At 38.2% G+C, this 22914-nt stretch overlaps 1 protein-coding gene across 11 annotated transcripts in view; it reads right to left on the bottom strand.

Moving 5' to 3' along the window:
- The window catches only part of lrsam1 (leucine rich repeat and sterile alpha motif containing 1), a 125919-nt gene that overhangs the window by 88358 nt on the left and 14647 nt on the right, over positions 1-22914 (bottom strand). For 8 of the 11 annotated variants that reach the window (XM_069933746.1, XM_069933755.1, XM_069933809.1 and 5 more), the window contains 2 exons: positions 2420-2503; positions 383-451 (listed from right to left, as the gene is read on the bottom strand). In XM_069933746.1, the coding sequence (XP_069789847.1) occupies positions 383-451; positions 2420-2503 (153 nt within the window). Of the gene's footprint in view, positions 1-382; positions 452-2419; positions 2504-3582; positions 3766-22914 lie in introns of all 11 variants that reach the window. The other 3 variants (XM_069933798.1, XM_069933817.1, XM_069933836.1) reach the window with 2 other exon arrangements.

The raw sequence follows: 22914 nt of genomic DNA, 5'->3' as shown, positions 1-22914 counted from the left end.
AGCAGATGAAAGGGCCAAGCAAACAATAAGTAACTTGACAATCAAGTTCATTACTCATACAGTGCTAGGTAGTCAGGATGGTTTGATTACAATAAAACTCCTTTTATGCTGCTCCATATCATAACAAAATTGGGTTTAAAGTAAATGGCAAATGAACCAGAAGTGAGACATGGAAAATGTTTTAATATATTAGTTTTACACCCCCAAAATAAAAATGGAAGCTGATTTAGTAATATCTTTTAAAATTGGATTGGAAAGAAATACTGAGCTGCAGGAAAGGGGTCAAACTAGATGTTCTTTCAAACAGCTATCACAGAAAACATCTTTAAAATTATGTCATTATCAACTGCACTGTGAAGACTTTGAAGAAATTAACTTTTACCTGAAGGGCTGAGAGCTGACCAATCTCCTCAGGTAGTGAGGCGATTCGGTTGTCATGAAGATCCAAAATCTGAGAGCAAGAACAGACAGCAGAAATTCCCAACTCCTCAGTACCAGACACAAAACAACGTACAGCATGGAGGCTGATGGTTCAATGAACAATGACTCCCCATTCCCCATCATACACAACTTGACCCATCCCAAAATTAAAAGATCAACAATCCTTAATGGGCCGGATATCAAACAGAAGTAGTATTGCTGAACTAAAAACTTAAACAGTGATTATTTTCTTGGATAGTCAGGAGGCTCAAGCAAGAAATTTACTGCCCATGCCTAGTTACCATGAGAGGATGATTGGCCTTTTTAGACTTTGTGTGCTGATGCCAAGTCCACAGAAATTTGTTTGTGAGCTTCAGGAATTTAATCTAATGATAACGAAGGAATGGTGTCAATGTCTATGTCAGAAATTCATGCAGCTTGGGAAGGGAATGGAGAGGCAGTACTACCCAGTGACATTGCTGTAGTTTCTCTTGATGTAGAGTGGGAAGGTGTGAAACTGAGAAAAATATAAAGATTGAAGAACAAAAAAATACATAGATCAAGATAGCGCTACAAAATGTCCCATCTGTAAACCAGTCATTTGTAGTTTATACAGCTAACAGAATGAGAAAGGGTGCAGTAAATTAGTGTCACACATATATTTAAAAAGTACAATTACTTTCATTGAATCTCTCATGTTCAATGTCATAGGTGGTGAGGGGAACAGCTTAAAGTGTAGCCAGGAACTGAAATGGGTAGCTACACAAGTTTTGTGTCAAATGCTGACCCAAATGTCAGGCTGATATCCTGTGGAAGAAGAATAAAAAGTGCAGCTCCGCTCCTCTACCCTAACTTTCACACTTTCTGCGTAGTGCTGATAGTCTGAGCAATTCATCTCTTGTTTCTGATAACTCTTCCCAAATGGTGCAAGAAGACTGTGATGGAATACTCTTCACCTTCCAGGATGAGTCCAGCACCAACAGGATTCAAGAAGCTTAGTATTGATCAGACAAAGCAACTTGCTTCACTGGCACCCGCCCGCTCCTCTGGAGATTCACTCCTCTGCACAGTTCCCATGTCTCGAGCTGAACAACATTTCCGGATTCCCTGCCTGTTAACTTTGTGCTGTTGGTGACTGAACTCACTACCTGTAGCTGGTCAATCACTGCAGCAACTCATCACATCTTCTCCCACCTGGAAGGAAACAAGCAGCAGATAAATAGGAACCAAACTGCCTGCAAGATCTCTTCCAAATTACACATCAGCCTGACTTTGAAACAAATTCCTGTTCCTCCTGCAAATCACAGAAGTCTTTGCCAACAGCACTGCAGTGATTCAAGCCATTAATTCAACATTCCATCTCAAGGATAATTAATCATGGGCATTAAATTCTAACCTCCACCAAAGAAAAATAAATACTCATGCTATTCCACAATATAGAGCTGTAGCAGGAACAGTGGACACACATATCCTGCACGGTAACAATATTCAATGCACCAGCTCCACAAATTTATCCTGCCTGTATCGGCAGCCACTCAACGTCAGTCCAGGGAACCCAGTCTTTTATAGTATTGTGGCTCAAGGCAGGAAATAACATTCAGAGAGGAAAGGGGAAGCAAACCATCCATGTGCCACATGAAGAGGAATGGATAAATATATTAACAAACAGAAGGTACAGTAAAACCCACACTATCCTACACCTATGGGGATTGGTATATGCTAAATAAGTGAATTTTCTGGTTGCTTGAGATTGTATGCTATGTGATTGGTGAACTAATGGTAATACACACCAATTCCGTGTTTTTTATCTATTTATTTTCCTTGATTTTCTGCCAGTTGCTTAATTATGGATAATAGGGATTTTACTATACATGTGCTGTCAACCAAACAAAAATTAAAAGGATGCTGTTCTCTCAGATTTCATAAGGCCTATAGCCTTCACAAATGTATTAAAATGAAAATAAACCAGGAGCAACCTAACACCTGGCTGTGGTCTTACATTTACCTTCAGCATCGATAGATCGTGGATGTTACATGACTTAGACTGTAGCGTTGTTAAGTGATTGGAGTGGACGATTAAAACCTGAAAAACAGTGCAAAGCAACGAAGTTCTTTTCAGACATGAACTGACGTTTCAATACAAACTTGTTAATTATTCTGCTGACCATAGACTCAGATTTAAAAAATACATTCACAGCTCAAGTTGAATTTTCAGGTTCTACTGAAAAATTCTCAACCTAACCAACACGACTCAAAATACTCAAAAATAGCTTTAAAAAAATAGAAATCTACACATTTATCCAAGTTTCCCGTCCGCTTTCAGTTTCTGCAATAAGCAGCTTCTCATCTTCCCTGATTATTTCCACCATGAACACCATAGAGTTCACTCAGTCCTCAATTCTTCTTCATTTCCCTTTCTGCACAAGCCCCCCTCCCTTATCCCCTTTACCTTGCCATCTAACAGATTTCAGATTTATTGTCAGAGTACATACATGACATCACATTCTTTTTCCTGCAGGCCACTTATTGTTAGTGCAAAAAACTGTACTCAATGTATAATGTAAACAAATAAAGAAATGTAAACAATTGGCTGTGCAATAGAGAAAAATAACAATAAATTACAAAAGCAAGAGTCCTTAAATGAGTCCCTGAATGAGTTTGTTGTTGAGGAGTCTAATGGTGGAGGAGTAGCAGCTGTTCCTGGATCTGGTGGTGCGAGTCTTGTGGCACCTCTACCCCTTTCCTGATGCTGGCGGTTGTGGATCCTTAATGATTGCTCTTGTTCTCCGACAGCAGCATTCCCTATAGATGTTCTTGATGGTGGGGAGGACTTTGCCTGTAATGTCCTAGGCTGTGTCCACTACCTTTTGCAGGGCTTTATGCTCAGGAGTATTGGTGTCCCCATATCTGTCTGTGATGCAGCCGGTCAACACACTTTCAACTACATAGAAATTTGCCAGGGTTTCTGATGTCATACCAAACCTCTGCAAACTCCTGTGGAAGTAGAGGCACTGACGTGCTTTCTTCATGAAGCCCAGCCTGACACACTAAAAATCGACTTGAACCAGGCCTGTATTAAGAAAACCCTGCCCAGCTACCACCAGCATGTAACCTGGTCCCAGCACACTCGACCACAGCTATGCCAAGATAAGAAAGGCCTACCATTCTTTCCCGAGATGGCCTTTTGGCAAGTCAGATCATGTGGCTTTGCTCCTTCTGCCTTCATACGGAGCCTAGGATGAGCAGCTCCGCAGATCAGGACAGGTGGAAGGTGGTCACAGGAGGCTGAAGAATGGTTACAGGAGTTCCTCGAGTCAGCGGATTGGGCGGTGTTCAAGGACTCATCTGAGAATCAAATCGATTACACCAGGGCTGTCACAAACTTAATCAAAACAGCAGTGGATGAGTGTGTCCCCATCAAATCATTCAGGGCTTTCCCAAACCAGAAGACCCCGATGAACAATAAAATCCAGAACATGCTGAGAACCAGATCACAGACATTTAAGTCCAGAGATCCAGATCAATACAAAAGGAGCAGGTATGATCTGCAAAACGTATCTCCTAGGTGAAGTGAGATTTGGATAAAAATGGAAACAAGGGACTCGACAGCTGTGGCAGAGCATAAATGCCATAACCGTCTACAAAACCAAATCTGGTAAAGTAGCAGCTTTGCTCCCAGAGGAACTCCATTCCTTCTACGCTCAATTTGACAACAGTAACAGCGAAGAATCACCTCTCCACACCCCTGATGATCCCATCCTGCCTATAACTGAGGATGACGTGCCTGCTGCCTTCAGGAGAGTGAATCAGAAGAAAGCATTCAGCTAGGTCGGAGTACCTGGCTGAGTATTAAAAATCTATGCTGACCAACTTACCAATGTATTCACAGATTATCTTCAATATCTCACTCCAGCAGGCCATGGTATCAATCTGTTTCAAACAAGCGTCAAACATATTGATGCCCAAGAAGAATGTAGTAACCTGCTTAAATGACTATCGACCAGTAGCACTTACATCAACAGTGATGAAGTGTTTTGAAAGGCTGGTGAAACACATCAGCTCCTGTCTGAGCGGTGACATATATATGTTCCAATTCACCTATCGTAACAAGAAGTCTATGGTGGATGCCATCTCAATGACTCTACACAAAGCCCTGGAACACCTGGTCAGTAAAGATGCATACATCAGAATGCTCTTTATCGATTACAGTTCGGCATTTAACACCATTGTCCCCTCAAAACTGATCAGCAAACTTCAAGACCAGGGAGTTAGCACCTCACAGTATAATTGGATTTTGGATTTCCTCACCTCCAGACCACAATCAGAGAAGATTAGTAAGAACATCTCCTCCACAATCTCCATCAGGGCTGTGTTCTTAGCTCCCTGTTCTACTCACTTTACACTTTGTCAGTACAACAATAATGCCATCTACAGATTTGCCGACAATACCAGGATAGTAGGTTGTATAAAGAAAGGTGATGAGTCAGCATACAGGAGGGAGATTGAAAACTTGACTGAATGGTGCCCCAACCACAATCTTACACTCAATGTCACCAAAACTAGGGAGCTGATTGTTGACTTCAGGAAGGGAAAGCCAAAAGTATAAAATCCAGTGATCAATGGGGGAATCAGAGGTGGAGAGGGTGAGCAAATTTAAGTTCTTGGTAGTCATAATCTCTAAGGATCTTTTCTGGACCCAACATACCAATATCATTGTGAAGAAAGCACATCAGCACCTCTATTTCCTCAGGAGTTTGCAGAGGTTTGGTATGGCAACTGAAACCCTGGCAAATTTCTACAGATATGCGGTGGAAAAATGATCAGCAGGTATATCGTGGTCTAGTATGGGGACGCCAATACCCCTGAACGTAAAGCCCTCCCACACGCAGCTGTATTTCCCAGAGCGATTCCAGCTTCATGAGGGATTATGGGAAATGAAGTTGGCCATTCATCCCGCATTGTGCCACTGTTGCGACGTGGCGAAGCGGCCCCAAAGCATGGGGGGACTGGGGAGGGAGCGGGCGAGTGACATACTGACAGCCAGGAAAGAAGGAGTGGGTGGACGAGCGATCTACTGACGATCGGGAGGGAAGGAGCAGGTGGGTAATCGACGGGGGGGGGGGGAATCCTACTCTAACTCCTGTGCATGCATCGGATGCGGGAGGGACTCCCCCTAAATTGCCAAGGAGGGCAAATTCCCAGGAATTTGGACCACGGTGTGAAAGGCCTGGAAGGCCCTGAATTTCTGGGAATTTCTCTGGGACAAAGTAGGGTCACCATTCGCCTGCAGTGTGAAAACACCTACAGAAACACACCTTCACTTGAACCTCTGATGCTCGATTCCTCAAAGAATCATTACTTTCCCTCACCCTGGATGTTTACCTTGAATTACACATCTCCATTCCTTCATATCCAAATAACACCCTTAACACAACAAGAAAATACTTTCACCAGTCATTGTCAAACCCAGATAGAGCACATTAAGCAGTACTGTCCTGCATTTATCTGACAAAATTATGACAATCGCAGGGAAAATCCAAAGATAAAACACCTTTCCCCTCCTTCCAACAATATTTTTGAGCTGTTATCTTCTACTCTTCTACTCTCACTCTAATGTAGAAGGGCAGGTGTAAAGGTTAAAACCTTGTGTGTTTTAATTCTTAGTTAATTTTGTGCCTTTATCTTTTAGAGACTATTGTTTGTAGTGACTACAATATATGTCGTAATATCTGCGCAGATTAATGGCTTAGTCATTATTGTTCAGGATGTAGAGAAGGCGTGAGCATGAAAAAGTTGTCTTTGAATTGTGTTTATCCATATCATTATGAATCTCTTTAAAGTTTGAGTTTCTTTATATATGTTTTATATTTCAACATTATATGCTTTGTTATTTATCGTTATGAAAGTCTTAATGAGAAGTTATGCAAAATGCTGATCTGTTTTAAAGCTACGTAAAGAAGCAATCAGAGTTGGATTTATTGGATTAAAGAGATTGAAATTTGGAATATTATAGCTCATGCTTTTGAAAGATGATACTTTGAAATAAGGATAGATTACAATAAGGAAAGTGTCATCAATATTTCAATTCAAAGAAAAATCTTATTGTGAATTTTGTTTGGAGAAAAGGCTCGTAAAATATGTCTAAAGAATTAAAACTTGATTTAAATCAAATGGAATCGATGCTGTAATAATAGAATATTTCAGAAGCCTCTGTGAGAATATTTCTGTGAATTGTACAGTTTAAAATTGAGCTACAGTCTGGCCAGACACCAGTGAGTGACCTTGAAAAAGATAAGCTAATGTTAGCAGCCAGAATTGGCAGGAAGCTCAGCAAATGTCGTTATAAACATAAAATAACAAAGCTTGTGTGCATATCACAGAGAAAATTCAACTAACCAGCAGCAATGCTCTTAAAGGGAACATGTAAGATACAAATTTGTTTACAGTTGCCATGAACCAGGAGAAGCCAGGTTGCAGTGCGAAGAAACCAAGATGGATAAGAAGTTTTGTCGGGCTAAAGACCTTGAGCAAACAGCTCCTCTCAAAGAACTGTACGGTTGTGAGTTGAGCCAGCAATTTGGACCAACAATGGAGGAGGATGGAGCCAGTTACCAAAGAAGAAGCAGCTTCAACTATCAAGCAAGAATTGAACTTTTAAGGCACTGCAGGCCTCATAAGCCAGCTTAAAGGTTAGTGGAACTGGAACAGATTAATGTGTTGCAAAGTCCCATTGGTGCTGTACCAAGCAAAATGCAGAAGATAAGAGACTCAATCAGCAGTATCTGAAAGTTCAGATGTGAATCCTGATGATAGTATTTCCAAGGTTATGAGCACAGGAAGATCTTCAAAGTCTTCAAAGGCATCTAGAGCAAGTAAAACTTTGTGAGCTTCAAGCATATCAGCTATGCATGCTTAGACACAAGCAGACTTGGCTACTGTCTGTGCACATCAGTGGTTGGAAAAAAAATATGGTCTAGAGGATATGGAAGCTGAAATGAAGAATCAGCAACTAAGGCAAGAAGCTGAAATCAAGAAACAGCAAAAAGAACAAAATAGATTATTGAATAGAGAAAAAACTAGAGCTTGAGGAACAACATACTATGAATATGGCCAAAGTGAAAGCATTAGCTCAGGCTTCTGCTAGATTTGTCACTCAAAGTGACATACCCAAAGGGCTAGCACCTAACCTACCAGCAGAGCAATGGGTAACGCAGCCACAAGAAACAAATATACTCGAGCAAGGAGCCATGGGTGTCGCTGCTAGTGCTCCAATGACAATGACCAATCCTATGAAAAGAGCTAACGACATTCTATCTCTCCAGAGCGCACAATATAAGGAACTTCCCGAAAGGAAGGTATTTCAAGAAAGGTCAAATATGCGAGTTGATCATAATCAACCATTGATGTCTCTACATGTTGCTGGAGAACCAGCTACAAGTCGAGGATCTCCACCAATGCTATCACTTACAGTCAAAGGATCCTCATCACATACAACTCAAGGTCCTAAACCTATGACACCAGTTCAAGATCAGTTTTCTCCATTAACCTCAAGACAGCCAGTCATAAGTTATGGTGGACAAGACAATATACTATCACTCATAGTAAAACAAAATTAAATCTCTGCTATGTTAGCGCAGCAACAAGATTCATACAGTTTACCCAAGAAGGAAATTCCAGTTCTTAATGGAGATCCATTACAATATCTGATGTTCATAAAACCTTTTGAATATTACATTGAAAGAAAAATATTAAATATTAAAGGTAGTCTTTATTACTTTAAAAAGTATACTGGAGGACAGGTGAAGGAGTTAGTCAAAAGTTGCCAATATACAAATCCAGAACAAGGTTTTAAAAAGGCAAAAGAATTATTGTATCATTATTACAGCAATGAACATAAAATCACAAGGGCACACAGACAAGATTCTTTCTTGGTCAGCAATAAAATCAGAGGACCCAAAGGCTTTATAAGCATACTGTGACAGATTATGTTGTGTTTGTATTGTATATAGATATGTTTTTGGGAGATAAATTGGGACAGGTTTTTTAGTGTGGGTCACATTCAAACGCTTTAAAACTGATCTCATTTAAAATACTGGAGCTCTGCTCATGCTAGACAGGCTGGCGCCAAGAGCCTTTGCAAAAGCGTTGAAGAGTGCCCAAGAGACTTCACCAATGGATTGCTGTTTTGAAAAGCAACAGATGAAAGAGATCGGAGGACTAGTTCAGAGCCATAGACTGTCTGGAGTGCGCTTGCTGTTCTAAGAGGGACATGTGGTTTTTGCAAGCAGAGAGAGTTGAACAGCTTTTTCTCTGAGAAAGAGAAGGAGATCAGTTCTGCAGCAACAGCTGGGACTGGAACAGGACAAACTAGCAAGCTTGTGGAAAAACCCCCATTTGGAAGATGGGCTGTGAGTGCTTAGTTAAGCCTGGTCAAAACCCTTGTGGTTCATGCAAAAGGAGAGGACTGGCTGGTGGTGAATCTCTGCTAAGCTGTCAGTCTTCCTTTCGGCGAGCCTTGACTTACTGACATTGGCCGTGTATTATCTCTAATTTTGCACTTGAAATAAGAGAAACAAAAAGGAACTCTGTGGTGACCTGAAAGAAGAGGTTATCATCTGGAAAACCCTGATGGGGAAAGTGGTTGATTAAAAGGGATCAGAGGTCGACAGCATCGAGTCCACGCTGCTGAAGATCCAGCTGCGCTGGGTGGGTCACGTCTCCAGAATGGAGGACCATCGCCTTCCCAAGATCGTATTATATGGCGAGCTCTCCACTGGCCACCGTGACAGAGGTGCACCAAAGAAAAGGTACAAGGACTGCCTAAAGAAATCTCTTGGTGCCTGCCACATTGACCACCGCCAGTGGGCTGATATCACCTCAAACCGTGCATCTTGGCGCCTCACAGTTTGGTGGGCAGCAACCTCCTTTGAAGAAGACCGCAGAGCCCACCTCACTGACAAAAGGCAAAGGAGGAAAAACCCAACACCCAACCCCAACCAACCAATTTTCCCCTGCAACCGCTGCAACCGTGTCTGCCTGTCCCGCATCGGACTTGTCAGCCACAAACGAGCCTGCAGCTGACGTGGACATTTACCCCCTCCATAAATCTTCGTCCGCGAAGCCAAGCCAAAGAAGAAGGAAGAAAAGGGATCAGTTTGTGTCCAGGAACAACAAATCTCTTTCTGAAAACCGACAAGAATCTTCCTGAGCAGTAACCATTTACCTTTCAAGTACCAAAACCTGGTGAACTTTATAAATGTTAAATTCTGTGCATAGTATAAGAATTGCCTGCAACCAGTGAACTTGGAGGAATGAGAAGTGAGACTAGACTGTGAATCAAAGAACCTTTCTGAACTTACATGCACATTACATACACGTGAACTTAGAATTAGAAGGGGGTTAAGTTAGGTTAGTTAAGTTAATAGTAATAAGTTAAAGTTTGATCCTGTTTTCATGTTTAAAGATAATTAAAAGCAACTTTTGTTTAAGTGTTGTCTTGGTGAATTTCTATTGCTGCTGAGTGTTGGGGTCCTCTGGGCTTGTAACAATACAGACACTTTCTGAAAGGATGTTGTAACGCAAAAGGAAGTAGTGTACATTTGCAAGGGCTGAATTTGCTTGCTAATTTGTCGATTATTATAAACAAATTGCCTTATACAATTAAGGATTTATGGAGAACAAAGTGTAGAGCTTAAGATGCTTCCCGGAAGGATGTTGTACAGTTTTTGGAATGGCATGTGCATGTTAACACTGTACTAGTATTTGGAAATATTAAGGATATTTCAATAGTTCCTAAAAATGTAAAGAAGTCTAAATCATCGTCTCAACAAAAACCGAAGGGAAGTACCTTTGTTACTACTGCATCAGATACAAGCACAAGAAAGAACAAGGAAATAAAGGAATCACACTGTTCAGGGAAGCTGTTTGCATTGCAAAGATAAGCATGCTTCAGAAAGATGTTCACGATTCGAGAAAAAGTTGCATGATGAGAAATTAACCTTTTTAAAGAAGAATGGAATATATTTTGGCTATTTGTGTAAAGGACACATCAACAAAACTTGCAATAAGCAACTCAGTTGTGATATATGCAGTGTAAAGCATCCCAAATTACTGCACACTCAACGATGTAAAGTTGAGAAGGAAGTCAAACAATCTGAATCCAAGACTAAAGACACAGTCAGAGAGGATACTTCAGGTTCAGTTCAGACAAACAGTCTTACTGGGTCTGGTGAAAGTTATTGAGCTTTCTCAATTGTTCCTATGCAGGTTAAAGCTAAAAAGGGGAACTTCAAACTGAAGACCTAGCATTTCTTGATCCAGGAAGTACCATATCATTTTGTACTTTTGAATTAATGAATAAACTTAATCTTCATGGAAAAAGATCACAGATCTTATTGAAGACAATGAATGATGAAAGAAACATTGAAATTAATATAGTTTCAGGTTTACAGATTGCTGGATTAAATAGCAATGAATTTTGCGATCTTCCAAGTATATATACTCAGAAGACTATGCCTGTGAATAAGGATGATCCACAACAGGTTTTCTTACCTAAGACTGAGATGTTAATTAGATTATATGTACCAAAAGCTCTCAAACCTCTAGCAAAATGACAGATTTTCTGCTTGGATAGATGATTAATGGATCATTAGGTGGAAAAACAAATAATGATCAGGAGACGTTGAACATGAATGTCAACAGAATTTCAGCTGTGAAACTTAATGATCTGTGGGATCAAGTTTAAAATGGATTTTCCTAAATGTCTCAAAGATATTCAAGAACCTTCAAAGAAGGATTTAGTTTCAAATTCTGTTAAACATGTTGATGGCCCACTATTATTATTAGAATATTTGAGTTCACAAGATGTTCAGAAAGCTTCAAGATGGAGATTTAATACAGTATTGCAAAAACCAGAATTTATTAGTTTTTTTAAAACAGCAAATTGAAATTTTTATTGGTATTAACTGTAATTCTGTTTCTAGTCATTTTGTTTTATGGGATGCAATGAAAGCTTTTTTTGCGAGGCCAAATTATCAGTTATGCCTCTAAAGTAAAGAAGGAGAGAATTAAAGAGATTGAAGACTTAGAGGAAAAGATAACTGCTACTGAAAAAGAATTTCAAAAACATGCTACCGAAACACAAAAGAATCAGTTAACTAATTTAAAATTTAAATATAATGAATTACAAACATTTCGGTTTGAATGTTTAATGAATCGAACTAAGCATAAGTTTTATGAATGGGTTGAGAAAGCTCATAAAGTTTTGTCATGGCAATTAAAAAAGGAACAATTATCTAGGATTATACCAGCGATTAGAAAGAAATCAGGTATTACTTTTAATCAAAAGGAGATTACTGACGAATTTTGTAATTTCTATAAACAATTGCATACTTCGGAATGTAAAGATGTAACTGGAGACGCAATAGATTCTTTCTTGGAAAATATTAACTTGCCACAATTGAATCAAGAAGACAGACAAGAGTTAGATAAACCTTTTACAGAAAGGGCAATAAGAGACATGCCAAATGGAAAGGCACCTGGTGAAGATGGGTTTTCTATAGAGTTTTATAAAGTCTTTTATGCTGATGTATCTTCTATTTATAAGGATGCATTACAACAAACTTATAATACTTTTCAATTACCTGAGTCTTGTTCTAATGCAATAATTACAGTTATACCAAAAAAAGATAAAGACCCTTTACAGGTTTCTTCTTATAGACCAATTTCGTTGTTAAATGTAGATTATAAAATTGTAGCTAAAATTATGGCTAATAGATTAGCTCAATATCTGCATAAAATTATACATGGTGATCAAACGGGATTTATAAAAAACAGGTATGCGTCAGATAATATTTTACGGTTAATAACCTTGATAAATAAATCTAAATTTCAGTTGAATTATCCAATAGTGGTTTCATTGGATGCAGAAAAGGCTTTTGATAGAGTGGAATGGAAGTTTCTGTTCAAAGTACTTGAGAAATTTTGTTTTGGTTCTTCATTTATTGGGTTGATAAAGGCTTTATATAATAGCCCGAAGGCTAGAATTGCTGTTAATGGCCAAATTTCAGAATCTTTTAGTTTGACAAGATCTACTAAACAAGGATGTCCGTTGTCACCTGCTTTATTTGCTATAGTTATTGAACCTTTAGCACAATTAATACGTCAAAATGAAAATGTTAAAGGTATGAGAGTTCTGAATGAGGAATATAAGATTAATTTATTTGCTGATGATGTTTTATTATATTTGGTGGATCCGGATATTTCTTTACCTGCAATTCAAGAATGTTTAGAAATTTATGGCCAATTATCTGGTTACAAAGTAAATTGGACCAAAAGTGAAGTTTTACCAATTTGTAAAGGTGATTATTCAGTATATAAAAATATTACAAATTTGAAGTGGACTACACAAATTAAATATTTAGGAATTAATGTTAATATGGAATTTCAAGAATTATATTCAATTAATTATTTTCCTTTAATGAAAAGGATTAAATTAGATTTGATTAGGTGGAGGGATCTACCTTTGGGTTTACTAAGGAGGATTAATACCATAAAAATGAATATTTTTCCTAGAATACAATATTTGTTTCAATCAATTCCTTATTTTTTTTTTTTTTAAAGTTTTTTTAAAGATTTATATAAAGCGATTAGAGAATTCTTATGGAAGGGAAAATTTCCGAGAGTAGCAATGAGAAAATTGATGTGGGATTTTCAATTTGGAGGTTTAAGATTACCGAATTTTCAGCATTATTATGAAGCAGCTCAATTCAAATTTCTTAGTGCATTAATGAATATGGATGACCCACCTAGTTGGGTAAAGATAAAAATGGCAGTTATTTTAGAAAAATTTCCTCATGAGTTTTTGTTTTGATGGAATAAAAATTTATTACGAACTTATGATGTGCCAATATTGAAATATTTATTGAACTTAAAAAATTGGGACTTAAAAATATATATTCTGGAAGATTGCCATTATATAATAATCAACTTGTTCCTTTTACGGTCTCCAATGCCACTTTGAAACAATGGGAAAAGAAGGGAATAAAAAATGTATCTGATTGTTTTTCTGAGGGTTGTTTTTGTTCCTTTGATGAATTACAAAGGAAATATGGTATTAGTGCAAATTCTTTATTTGTATATTATCAATTAAGATCTTTTGTAAAACAGTTATGTGGTCGACATATGATTTTATTGCCTGAATCTAGTTTTGAAGAATATGTACTTTCAATACCAAAAAAGGGATATATATCTGATTTGTATTGTATTTTACAAGAAATTGATAGTAAAAAAGACTGGGATAAAGATAAGTTGAAATGGGAAAAAGATTTAGGACATAAAATAGCTGAAGAAGCTTGGATGGAAATTTGTCAGAATAGTATTCGGAAATTAATTAATGCTAGACTAGCGATGATTAATTATAATTTTATTCATCAGCTATATTTAACGTCGGAGAACTTAAAAAAATTTGATTTTAGTAAGTTGGATTCTTGTTTTCGATGTGATCAGACGGCCAATACTTTTTTGCATACTGTTTGGCTTTGTGATCGATTGCAACAGTTTTGGAAAGGTATTCAATCTGTTTTTAACAGTTTATATAATATCCATCTTGTATTAGATCCCGATATATTTTTATTAGGGAACATGCAATCATTAATCGATTTAGGTTTAGAGGATTATCAGATTTCATTTATTTATTTAGCGTTAGTTGTGGCTAAGAAATGTATAGCACTTACTTGGAAAGATAGAAATATACTAACTTTAGATAAGTGGTATTTGGAAATGAAATTTTGTTTGACTATGGAAACAATTCAGGATAAGATGTCTTTTTATAAGTTAAAGTGGACTCCGTTTGCTAATTATATGCATTTAAGTTTGATTTAAATATATGTTTAAGTGTGATATTTTAGTATTGACAATTTTTTTTTTCTTTGTTGTTGTTGTTAGAATTTTTTTAGGTTAAGTTTTATCTCTTTTTTGTAAGTGGGTATTTTTTTTCATATATAATATTGTCAATTTTATTAACTCTTCACTCTTTATTTTGGGGGGAGGGTTGGATTAATTTTGAGTTAGACTATTAATTCTGTTTTTTTCTTTGGCTTGGCTTCGCGGACGAAGATTTAAGGAGGGGGTAAATGTCCACGTCAGCTGCAGGCTCGTTTGTGGCTGACAAGTCCGATGCGGGACAGGCAGACACGGTTGCAGCGGTTGCAGGGGAAAATTGGTTGGTTGGGGTTGGGTTTTGGGTTTTTCCTCCTTTGCCTTTTGTCAGTGAGGTGGGCTCTGCGGTCTTCTTCAAAGGAGGTTGCTGCCCGCCAAACTGTGAGGCGCCAAGATGCACGGTTTGAGGCGATATCAGCCCACTGGCGGTGGTCAATGTGGCAGGCACCAAGAGATTTCTTTAGGTAGTCCTTGTACCTTTTCTTTGGTGCACCTCTGTCACGGTGGCCAGTGGAGAGCTCGCCATATAATACGATCTTGGGAAGGCGATGGTCCTCCATTCTGGAGACGTGACCCACCCAGCGCAGCTGGATCTTCAGCAGCGTGGACTCGATGCTGTCGACCTCTGCCATCTCGAGTACTTCGACGTTTGGGATGAAAGCGCTCCAATGAATGTTGAGAATGAAGCGGAGACAACGCTGGTGGAAGCGTTCTAGGAGCCGTAGGTGATGCCGGTAGAGGACCCATGATTCGGAGCCGAACAGGAGTGTGGGTATGACAACGGCTCTGTATACGCTTATCTTTGTGAGGTTTTTCAGTTGGTTGTTTTTCCAGACTCTTTTGTGTAGTCTTCCAAAGGCGCTATTTGCCTTGGCGAGTCTGTTGTCTATCTCATTGTCGATCCTTGCATCTGATGAAATGGTGCAGCCGAGATAGGTAAACTGGTTGACCGTTTTGAGTTTTGTGTGCCCGATGGAGATGTGGGGGGGCTGGTAGTCATGGTGGGGAGCTGGCTGATGGAGGACCTCAGTTTTCTTCAGGCTGACTTCCAGGCCAAACATTTTGGCAGTTTCCGCAAAGCAGGACGTCAAGCGCTGAAGAGCTGGCTCTGAATGGGCAACTAAAGCGGCATCATCTGCAAAGAGTAGTTCACGGACAAGTTTCTCTTGTGTCTTGGTGTGAGCTTGCAGGCGCCTCAGATTGAAGAGACTGCCATCCGTGCGGTACCGGATGTAAACAGCGTCTTCATTGTTGGGGTCTTTCATGACTTGGTTCAGCATCATGCTGAAGAAGATTGAAAAGAGTGTTGGTGCGAGAACACAGCCTTGCTTCACACCATTGTTAATGGAGAAGGGTTCAGAGAGCTCATTGCTGTATCTGACCCGACCTTGTTGGTTTTCGTGCAGTTGGATAATCATGTTGAGGAACTTTGGGGGACATCCAATGCGCTCTAGTATTTGCCAAAGCCCTTTCCTGCTCACGGTGTCAAAGGCTTTGGTGAGGTCAACAAAGGTGATGTAGAGTCCTTTGTTTTGTTCTCTGCACTTTTCTTGGAGCTGTCTGAGGGCAAAGACCATGTCAGTAGTTCCTCTGTTTGCGCGAAAGCCGCACTGTGATTCTGGGAGAATATTCTCAGCGACACTAGGTATTATTCTATTTAGGAGAATCCTGGCGAAGATTTTGCCTGCAATGGAGAGCAGCGTGATTCCCCTGTAGTTTGAGCAGTCTGATTTCTCGCCTTTGTTTTTGTACAGGGTGATGATGGTGGCATCACGAAGGTCCTGAGGCAGTTTTCCTTGGTCCCAACAAAGCTTGAAAAACTCATGCAGTTTGGCATGCAGAGTTTTGCCGCCAGCCTTCCAGACCTCTGGGGGGGTTTCCATCCATACCTGCTGCTTTGACACTTTTCAGTTGTTCGATTGCCTTATATGTCTCATCCTGGGTGAGGACCTCATCCAGCTCTAGCCTTAGGGGCTGTTGAGGGAGCTGGAGCAGGGCGGAATCTTCCACTGAGCGGTTGGCACTGAAAAGAGATTGGAAGTGTTCTGACCATCGGTTGAGGATGGAGATCTTGTCGCTGAGGAGGACTTTGCCGTCTGAGCTACGCAGCGGGCTTTGGACTTGGGGTGAGGGGCCGTACACAGCCTTTAGAGCCTCGTAGAAACCCCTGAAGTCGCCAATGTCCGCGCTGAGCTGGGTTAGTTTGGCGAGGCTAGTCCACCACTCATTTTGCATCTCCCGGTGTTTGCGCTGAAGATGGCTGCATGCGCGACAGAAGGCTTGTTTCTTCTCTGGACAGGACGGCTTTGTAAGGTGAGCCTGGTGGGCAGCTCGCTTCTTTGCCAGCACTCCTGGATTTCCTGGCTGTTTTCGTCGAACCAGTCCTTGTTTTTCCTGGAGGAGAAGCCCAGTACCTCTTCAGTGGATTGCAGTATGGTAGTCTTCAACTGATCCCAGAGGGTTTCAGGGGACGGGTCCGTGAGGCGGATTATTGTCAATTTTATTAACTCTTCACTCTTTATTTTGGGGGGAGGGTTGGACTAATTTTGAGTTAGACTATTAATATTGTGTTACAATTAATGGGGGGGGTTATTTTGTGTAGTTTTCTGATGTAATATTGTAATCATACCTTTTTAAATTTTTTTTCTCTATTTTTCTTTAAATGTAATTCTTTATTGTATTCATGTTATAAAATTTTAAATAAAGTCTTCAAAAAAAACATGTTGATGGCCATTACTGTATAGCATTACCTCTGAAGAAAAAAGAAAATTGTATGCCAGATAATTAAATAACTGCAGAACAGCTAAATTTGAACAGAAAATTCAAGAGAAATTCTTTCTTTCATTTGGAATATACAAATGTCATGTTGGACATGATATCCAAGGGTTATGTATAGAAAAACTATCAGAAGATATCTTGGAACATAAAGATGGTTAAAAAAAAAGGTAATTACCTCATCATGGAGTTATACATCCACAAAAGAAACTACGTGTAGGAGTTTCATTGAACTCTCAACTTCTATAAGGTCCAGACTTAACCAGTACTTTAATAGGTGTTTTGATTACATTTTGTAAGGAGCCTATTGTAATTGCTGCAGATATTGAAGCGATGTTTCATCAAGTGAAAATACCATCAAAAGATTGTGATTTTTTTATGATTGTTATGGTGGCCTAACGGAGATTACAGTAAAGACATGATTGAATACAGAATGTTAGTTCATCTATTTGGAGCAACTTTATCACCGAGTTGTGCAAATTTTGCTCTCAGAAAATATGCTGAAGATAATGAAGAGCAATTTAGTTCTCAAACTATAAACATCATCAGAAATCATTTCTATATAAAGAGAGGAGTCACGTGATGGAGTAGTGGCCGGACAGTGAACTCCAGCCCTCTCCAGAAAAGTCGGGAAAAACAAGGGAAAACACAAAGGCACAGAAATAAAAGTTAAAGAAAAGTGAGTATAAAGGTGGAAAGAAGATGGCGACAAAAAAAGAAAAATCAAAATCAACGGTAAGAAGAGAGGAAGAGAAGACAACGGAGGAAGAAGGAGAAGGCCTTACCTGTCCGAAGAGGCCCGCTGTGGAGAGAGAAGCCCGCTTCCTCAGGTCGGTAGAAATAGGACTACAAAAATGGCTCGCTGAGCCGAGTAAAAGTGCGCAACCGCGCATGAAAAAAAAACACACCAACGGGAGGGGGGACCAGCTGGGGAGTCGATCTCCACAGCCGGCAACGACAGCTGCAGAACACCTGCAGCAAGAAGAGAACACAGAAGACAATGAAAACAAGAAAGAAGAGAAGAAAAGGGCAACAAAGAAACAACAGATGGCCAACCCAGAGGAAGAAGAAGAGGAAGAGTACAGTGAAATAGAAGAAGAAGGGACAGGCAAGATAAAGGATATACTTTCTCTTGTTAGAGGATACATGGAGTCATTTAAAGAATGGCAAACACAGGAATTTAATGATTTAAGAAGAAGAATAAACAACACAGAAGAGAAAATGAATAAAATAGATATGACCTTAACAGAAATGGGAAAGAAAATGGACAAGATGGAAGAGCGGGCAGTAGCAGCAGAAATGGAGGTAGAAGACTTAAAAAAGAAATTGGAGGAATCTAATAAAAAAGCTACAGAGACACAAGAACTGTTAGCTCAGAAAATAGATATAATGGAAAATTAGAACAGAAGAAATAACATAAAGATAGTGGGCCTTAAGGAAGATGAAGAAGGCAAGAATATGAGGGAGTTTATAAAAGATTGGATCCCTAAGACCCTAGGATGTCCAGAACTACAGCAAGAAATGGAAATAGAAAGGGCACATAGAGCATTGGCCTCTAAACCACAACCACAACAAAAACCAAGATCTATTTTAGTAAAATTCCTAAGATATACTACAAGAGAAAAGGTACTGGAGAAGACAATGGAAAAAGTAAGAGAGGGCAACAAACCACTGGAGTATAAAGGGCAAAAAATCTTCATTTATCCAGATATAAGCTTTGAACTCCTAAAGAAGAGAAAGGAGTTCAATACAGCAAAGGCAATTTTATGGAAGAAAAGGTATAAATTTATACTAAAGCATCCAGCGGTATTGAAAATATTTATTCCAGGACAACAAAACAGACTATTCTCAGATCCAGAAGAAGCACAAAAATTTGCAGAACAATTACAAAAATAGACTGAAGAATGAAGACGGGTAATGAGAGTAAAAATGATCACAATTGATATGTATCTGGGTAAAGAGGTATAAGAGTGAATAGATACAATGTGCATACGTGAATGTATCTGTACTTAGAGGAAAATATAGATAGTATAGACAAGAATTAATAAGGGAAGGTAATGGAATAGAGAGAATAAGGATGGAATTAAAAGAGTGACCTTTGTTACATATGAAAAGCGAAATCTTTTCTGGGGGGGGCTGGGTGGGGGGGAATAGCGGTCACTGCAAAACCAGTTGACGCTTGCGAGTGAATTCGCAAACCCAAATGGAGAGGGGAGATGTGGTTGTCCGACAAGGGATAAAGGGCAACTCAGGAGGGGAAGGGGAGATTGGGCATAAAGAAGATAGAAATAGGAGAATAAGGAAAATGTTTGATGTTGTAGGAATGTTGTCTTATAAAGAGTTTAAAATAAGAAAACAGAAATGGAAAAGGAGGAAAGGTAATGATGGAAAAACGGAAAGAGAAGATAAACAAACTATAAAATGGCTACGCTGAACTATATGACTTTAAATATTAATGGAATACATAACCAAATTAAAAGGAAGAAACTACTAAATTTACTGAAAAAGGAAAAAATTGACATAGCATTTATCCAAGAAACACACTTAACTGAATTGGAGCACAAGAAATTAAAGAGAGATTGGGTAGGACATGTAACAGCAGCATCGTATAATTCAAAAGCAAGAGGAGTCGCTATATTAATTAGTAAAAATGTGCCATTTAAAATAGAAGAGGAAATAATAGATCCAGCAGGGAGATATGTTATGATAAAATGTCAGATATATTCGGAGTTTTGGAATCTACTTAATGTATATTCACCTAACGAAGAAGATCAAAAGTTTATGCAAGATATCTTTTTGAAGGTAGCTAATACGCAAGGGAACATACTAATAGGAGGGGATTTCAACCTGAATTTGGATTCAAATATGGATAAAATGGGGAAAAAAATTAACAGAAAGAACAAAGTAACCAAATTTATAATTAAATCAATGCAAGAAATGAAACTTTTGGATATATGGAGGAAACAAAACCCAAAAGAAAAGGAATACTCATACTACTCGGCTAGACATAAAACATACTCAAGAATAGACCTATTTTTGTTATCAGCTAGTATGCAGGATTGAGTAAGAAAAACAGAATATAAAGCTAGAATATAATCGGACCATTCACCCTTAATATTGACAGTAAAGCTAGAGGACATCCCTCCAAGAATATATAGATGGAGATTAAACCCCATGCTACTTAAAAGACAGGATTTTAGAGAATTTATTGAAAACAATTAAAAATGTATTTTGAAGTAAATACGGAATCAGTGGAAGATAAGTTTATACTATGGGACGCAATGAAAGCATTCATTAGAGGGCAAATAATAAGTTATGTAACCAAGATGAAGAAGGACTATAATCAGGAAACAGAGCAGTTGGAAAGGGAAATAGTAAACATAGAAAAAAAATTAGCAATAAAGGAAGATACAACCAAAAGAAGAGAATTGGCGGATAAAAAAATAAAATATGAAACATTACAAACATATAAGGTGGAGAAGAATATAATGAAGACAAAACAGAAATATTATGAACTAGGTGAAAAAACACACAAAATCTTAGCATGGCAGCTTAAGACAGAACAAGCTAAGAAAATGGTATTGGCATCAAGGAAAAAAGACAAACAAATTACATATAATCCAAAAGAAATTAAGGAAAACTTTAGAGAATTCTATGAACAATTATACCGAACTGAAAACGAAGGGAAAGAAGGGAAAATAGATGAATTTTTGACTAAAATTGAACTACCAAAACAACAAATAGAAGAACAAAATAAATTAACAGAACCATTTGGAACAGTAGAAATACAAGAGATAATAAAAAAAATTACCAAATAATAAGACACCAGGGGAGGATGGATTTCCAATAGAATTCTACAAAACATTTAAAGACTTATTAATTCCGCCCCTCCTGGATGTAATCAACCAGATTGATGAAACACAAAGCTTACCAGATTCATGTAAAACAGCAATAATTACAGTAATACTAAAACAAGGGAAAGATCCACTCTCACCAGCGTCATATAGACCAATATCTTTGCTAAACACAGATTATAAGATAATAGCTAAACTATTAGCAAACAGATTAGCAGAACAGGTACCGAAAATGGTAAATTTAGACCAAACTGGATTTATCAAAAAAAGACGCACAACAGACAATATTTGTAAATTTATTAACTTAATTCATGCAGTAGAAGGAAATAAAACACCTGCAGTAGCAGTTGCTTTAGACGCAGAGAAGGCCTTCGACAGAGTAGAATGGAATTATTTGTTCAAAGTATTGCAAAAATTCAGTTTACCGGAGAAGTATATTAATTGGATTAAAGCATTATATAAGGCACCGTTAGCGAAAGTGACAGTAAATGGACATGTATCAAAGCAATTTAACTTAAGCAGGTCAACGCGGCAGGGATGCCCACTATCACCTTTATTGTTTGCGCTAGCTATAGAACCACTAGCAGAATTGATAAGAATAGATAATAATATAAAAGGAATAAAAATAAAAGACAAGGAATATAAAATCAGTCTATTTGCGGATGATGTTATAGTGTACTTAACAGAACCAGAACTATCAATAAAAGAATTATATAAGAAATTGAAGGAATATGGAGAAGTGTCGGGTTACAAGATAAATGTAAATAAAAGTGAAGCAATGCCTATGAATAATGCGGATTTCTCAAAATTTAAGAAGGAATCTCCATTCAGATGGCAAATGCAGGCAATAAGATACCTAGGTGTACAAATAAACAAAAATCTAGGCCAATTATATAAACTCAATTATAATCCACTAATGAAAAAAATTACAGGACGATTTAGAGCATTGGAAAGATCTACCACTAACACTAATAGGAAGGATAAACTGTATTAAAATGAACATTTTTCCAAGGATATTGTACTTATTTCAGGCATTGCCAATACAACTGACAGAAAAATTCTTCAAATGGTAAAACTAAACAAAAATGGGAACAAGATTTAAATATAAAGATAAAAAAGGAAACATGGGAGAATTTATGTTCTGGAACGATGAGAAATACAATAAATACAAGGCTACGTATGATACAATATAATTGGTTACACAGACTATACATTACACCTCAAAAGTTAAATAAATGGGACCCAACAGTATCTGATAGATGTTTTCGATGTAAAAAAGAAATGGGAACAACAATTCATGCAATCTGGACATGTGAGAGAGTAGAAAAATTTTGGGAAGATCTCAATCAGATATTAAATAAAATAACAGAAAACAATATACCAAAGAATCCAGAGATCTTTCTCCTCAGTAACATAAAAACAAAGAATTTGGAATTGATTTGGAGGATGCACAAAAAAGATTTGTTAAGATAGCCCTAGCCGTAGCAAAAAAATGTATTATGTCAACCTGGAAATTGGAAGATAATTTGAAAATACAACAATGGTATATAGAAATGAATAAATGTATTCCATTAGAAAAAATAACATATAGTTTAAGAAATAATATTGAAATATTCGAACAAATATGGGAGCCTTACATTAAATACAATAGCGAAAGCCTACCGGGGACAAACATTACCTAAGTTGATGGAAGGAGAAGGAAAGAAAAGAATGGACTCAGTAGAATTTCTGGTGTATTTTTGTTGAATGACAACATTGTCTGACGGGTTTAATGCAACCTAGATTGTATACCTAAAATGGATGAGGGGGGGGGGGTGGGGGGGTGGCTTGGGAGGAGGGAAGGGGGGGGAGAAAAAGTCACTGTATATGTGTGAAAAAGAAAAAGTGTATATCATGGCTAATGTGATTTATGGTGTGAAAAATAAAA

This window comes from Narcine bancroftii, chromosome 1, assembly GCF_036971445.1.
Source record: "Narcine bancroftii isolate sNarBan1 chromosome 1, sNarBan1.hap1, whole genome shotgun sequence".
Taxonomy (NCBI): Eukaryota; Metazoa; Chordata; class Chondrichthyes; order Torpediniformes; family Narcinidae; genus Narcine; species Narcine bancroftii.
Note: the sequence above shows the minus strand (reverse complement) of the source record. Positions and strands in the feature narration are given on the sequence as shown.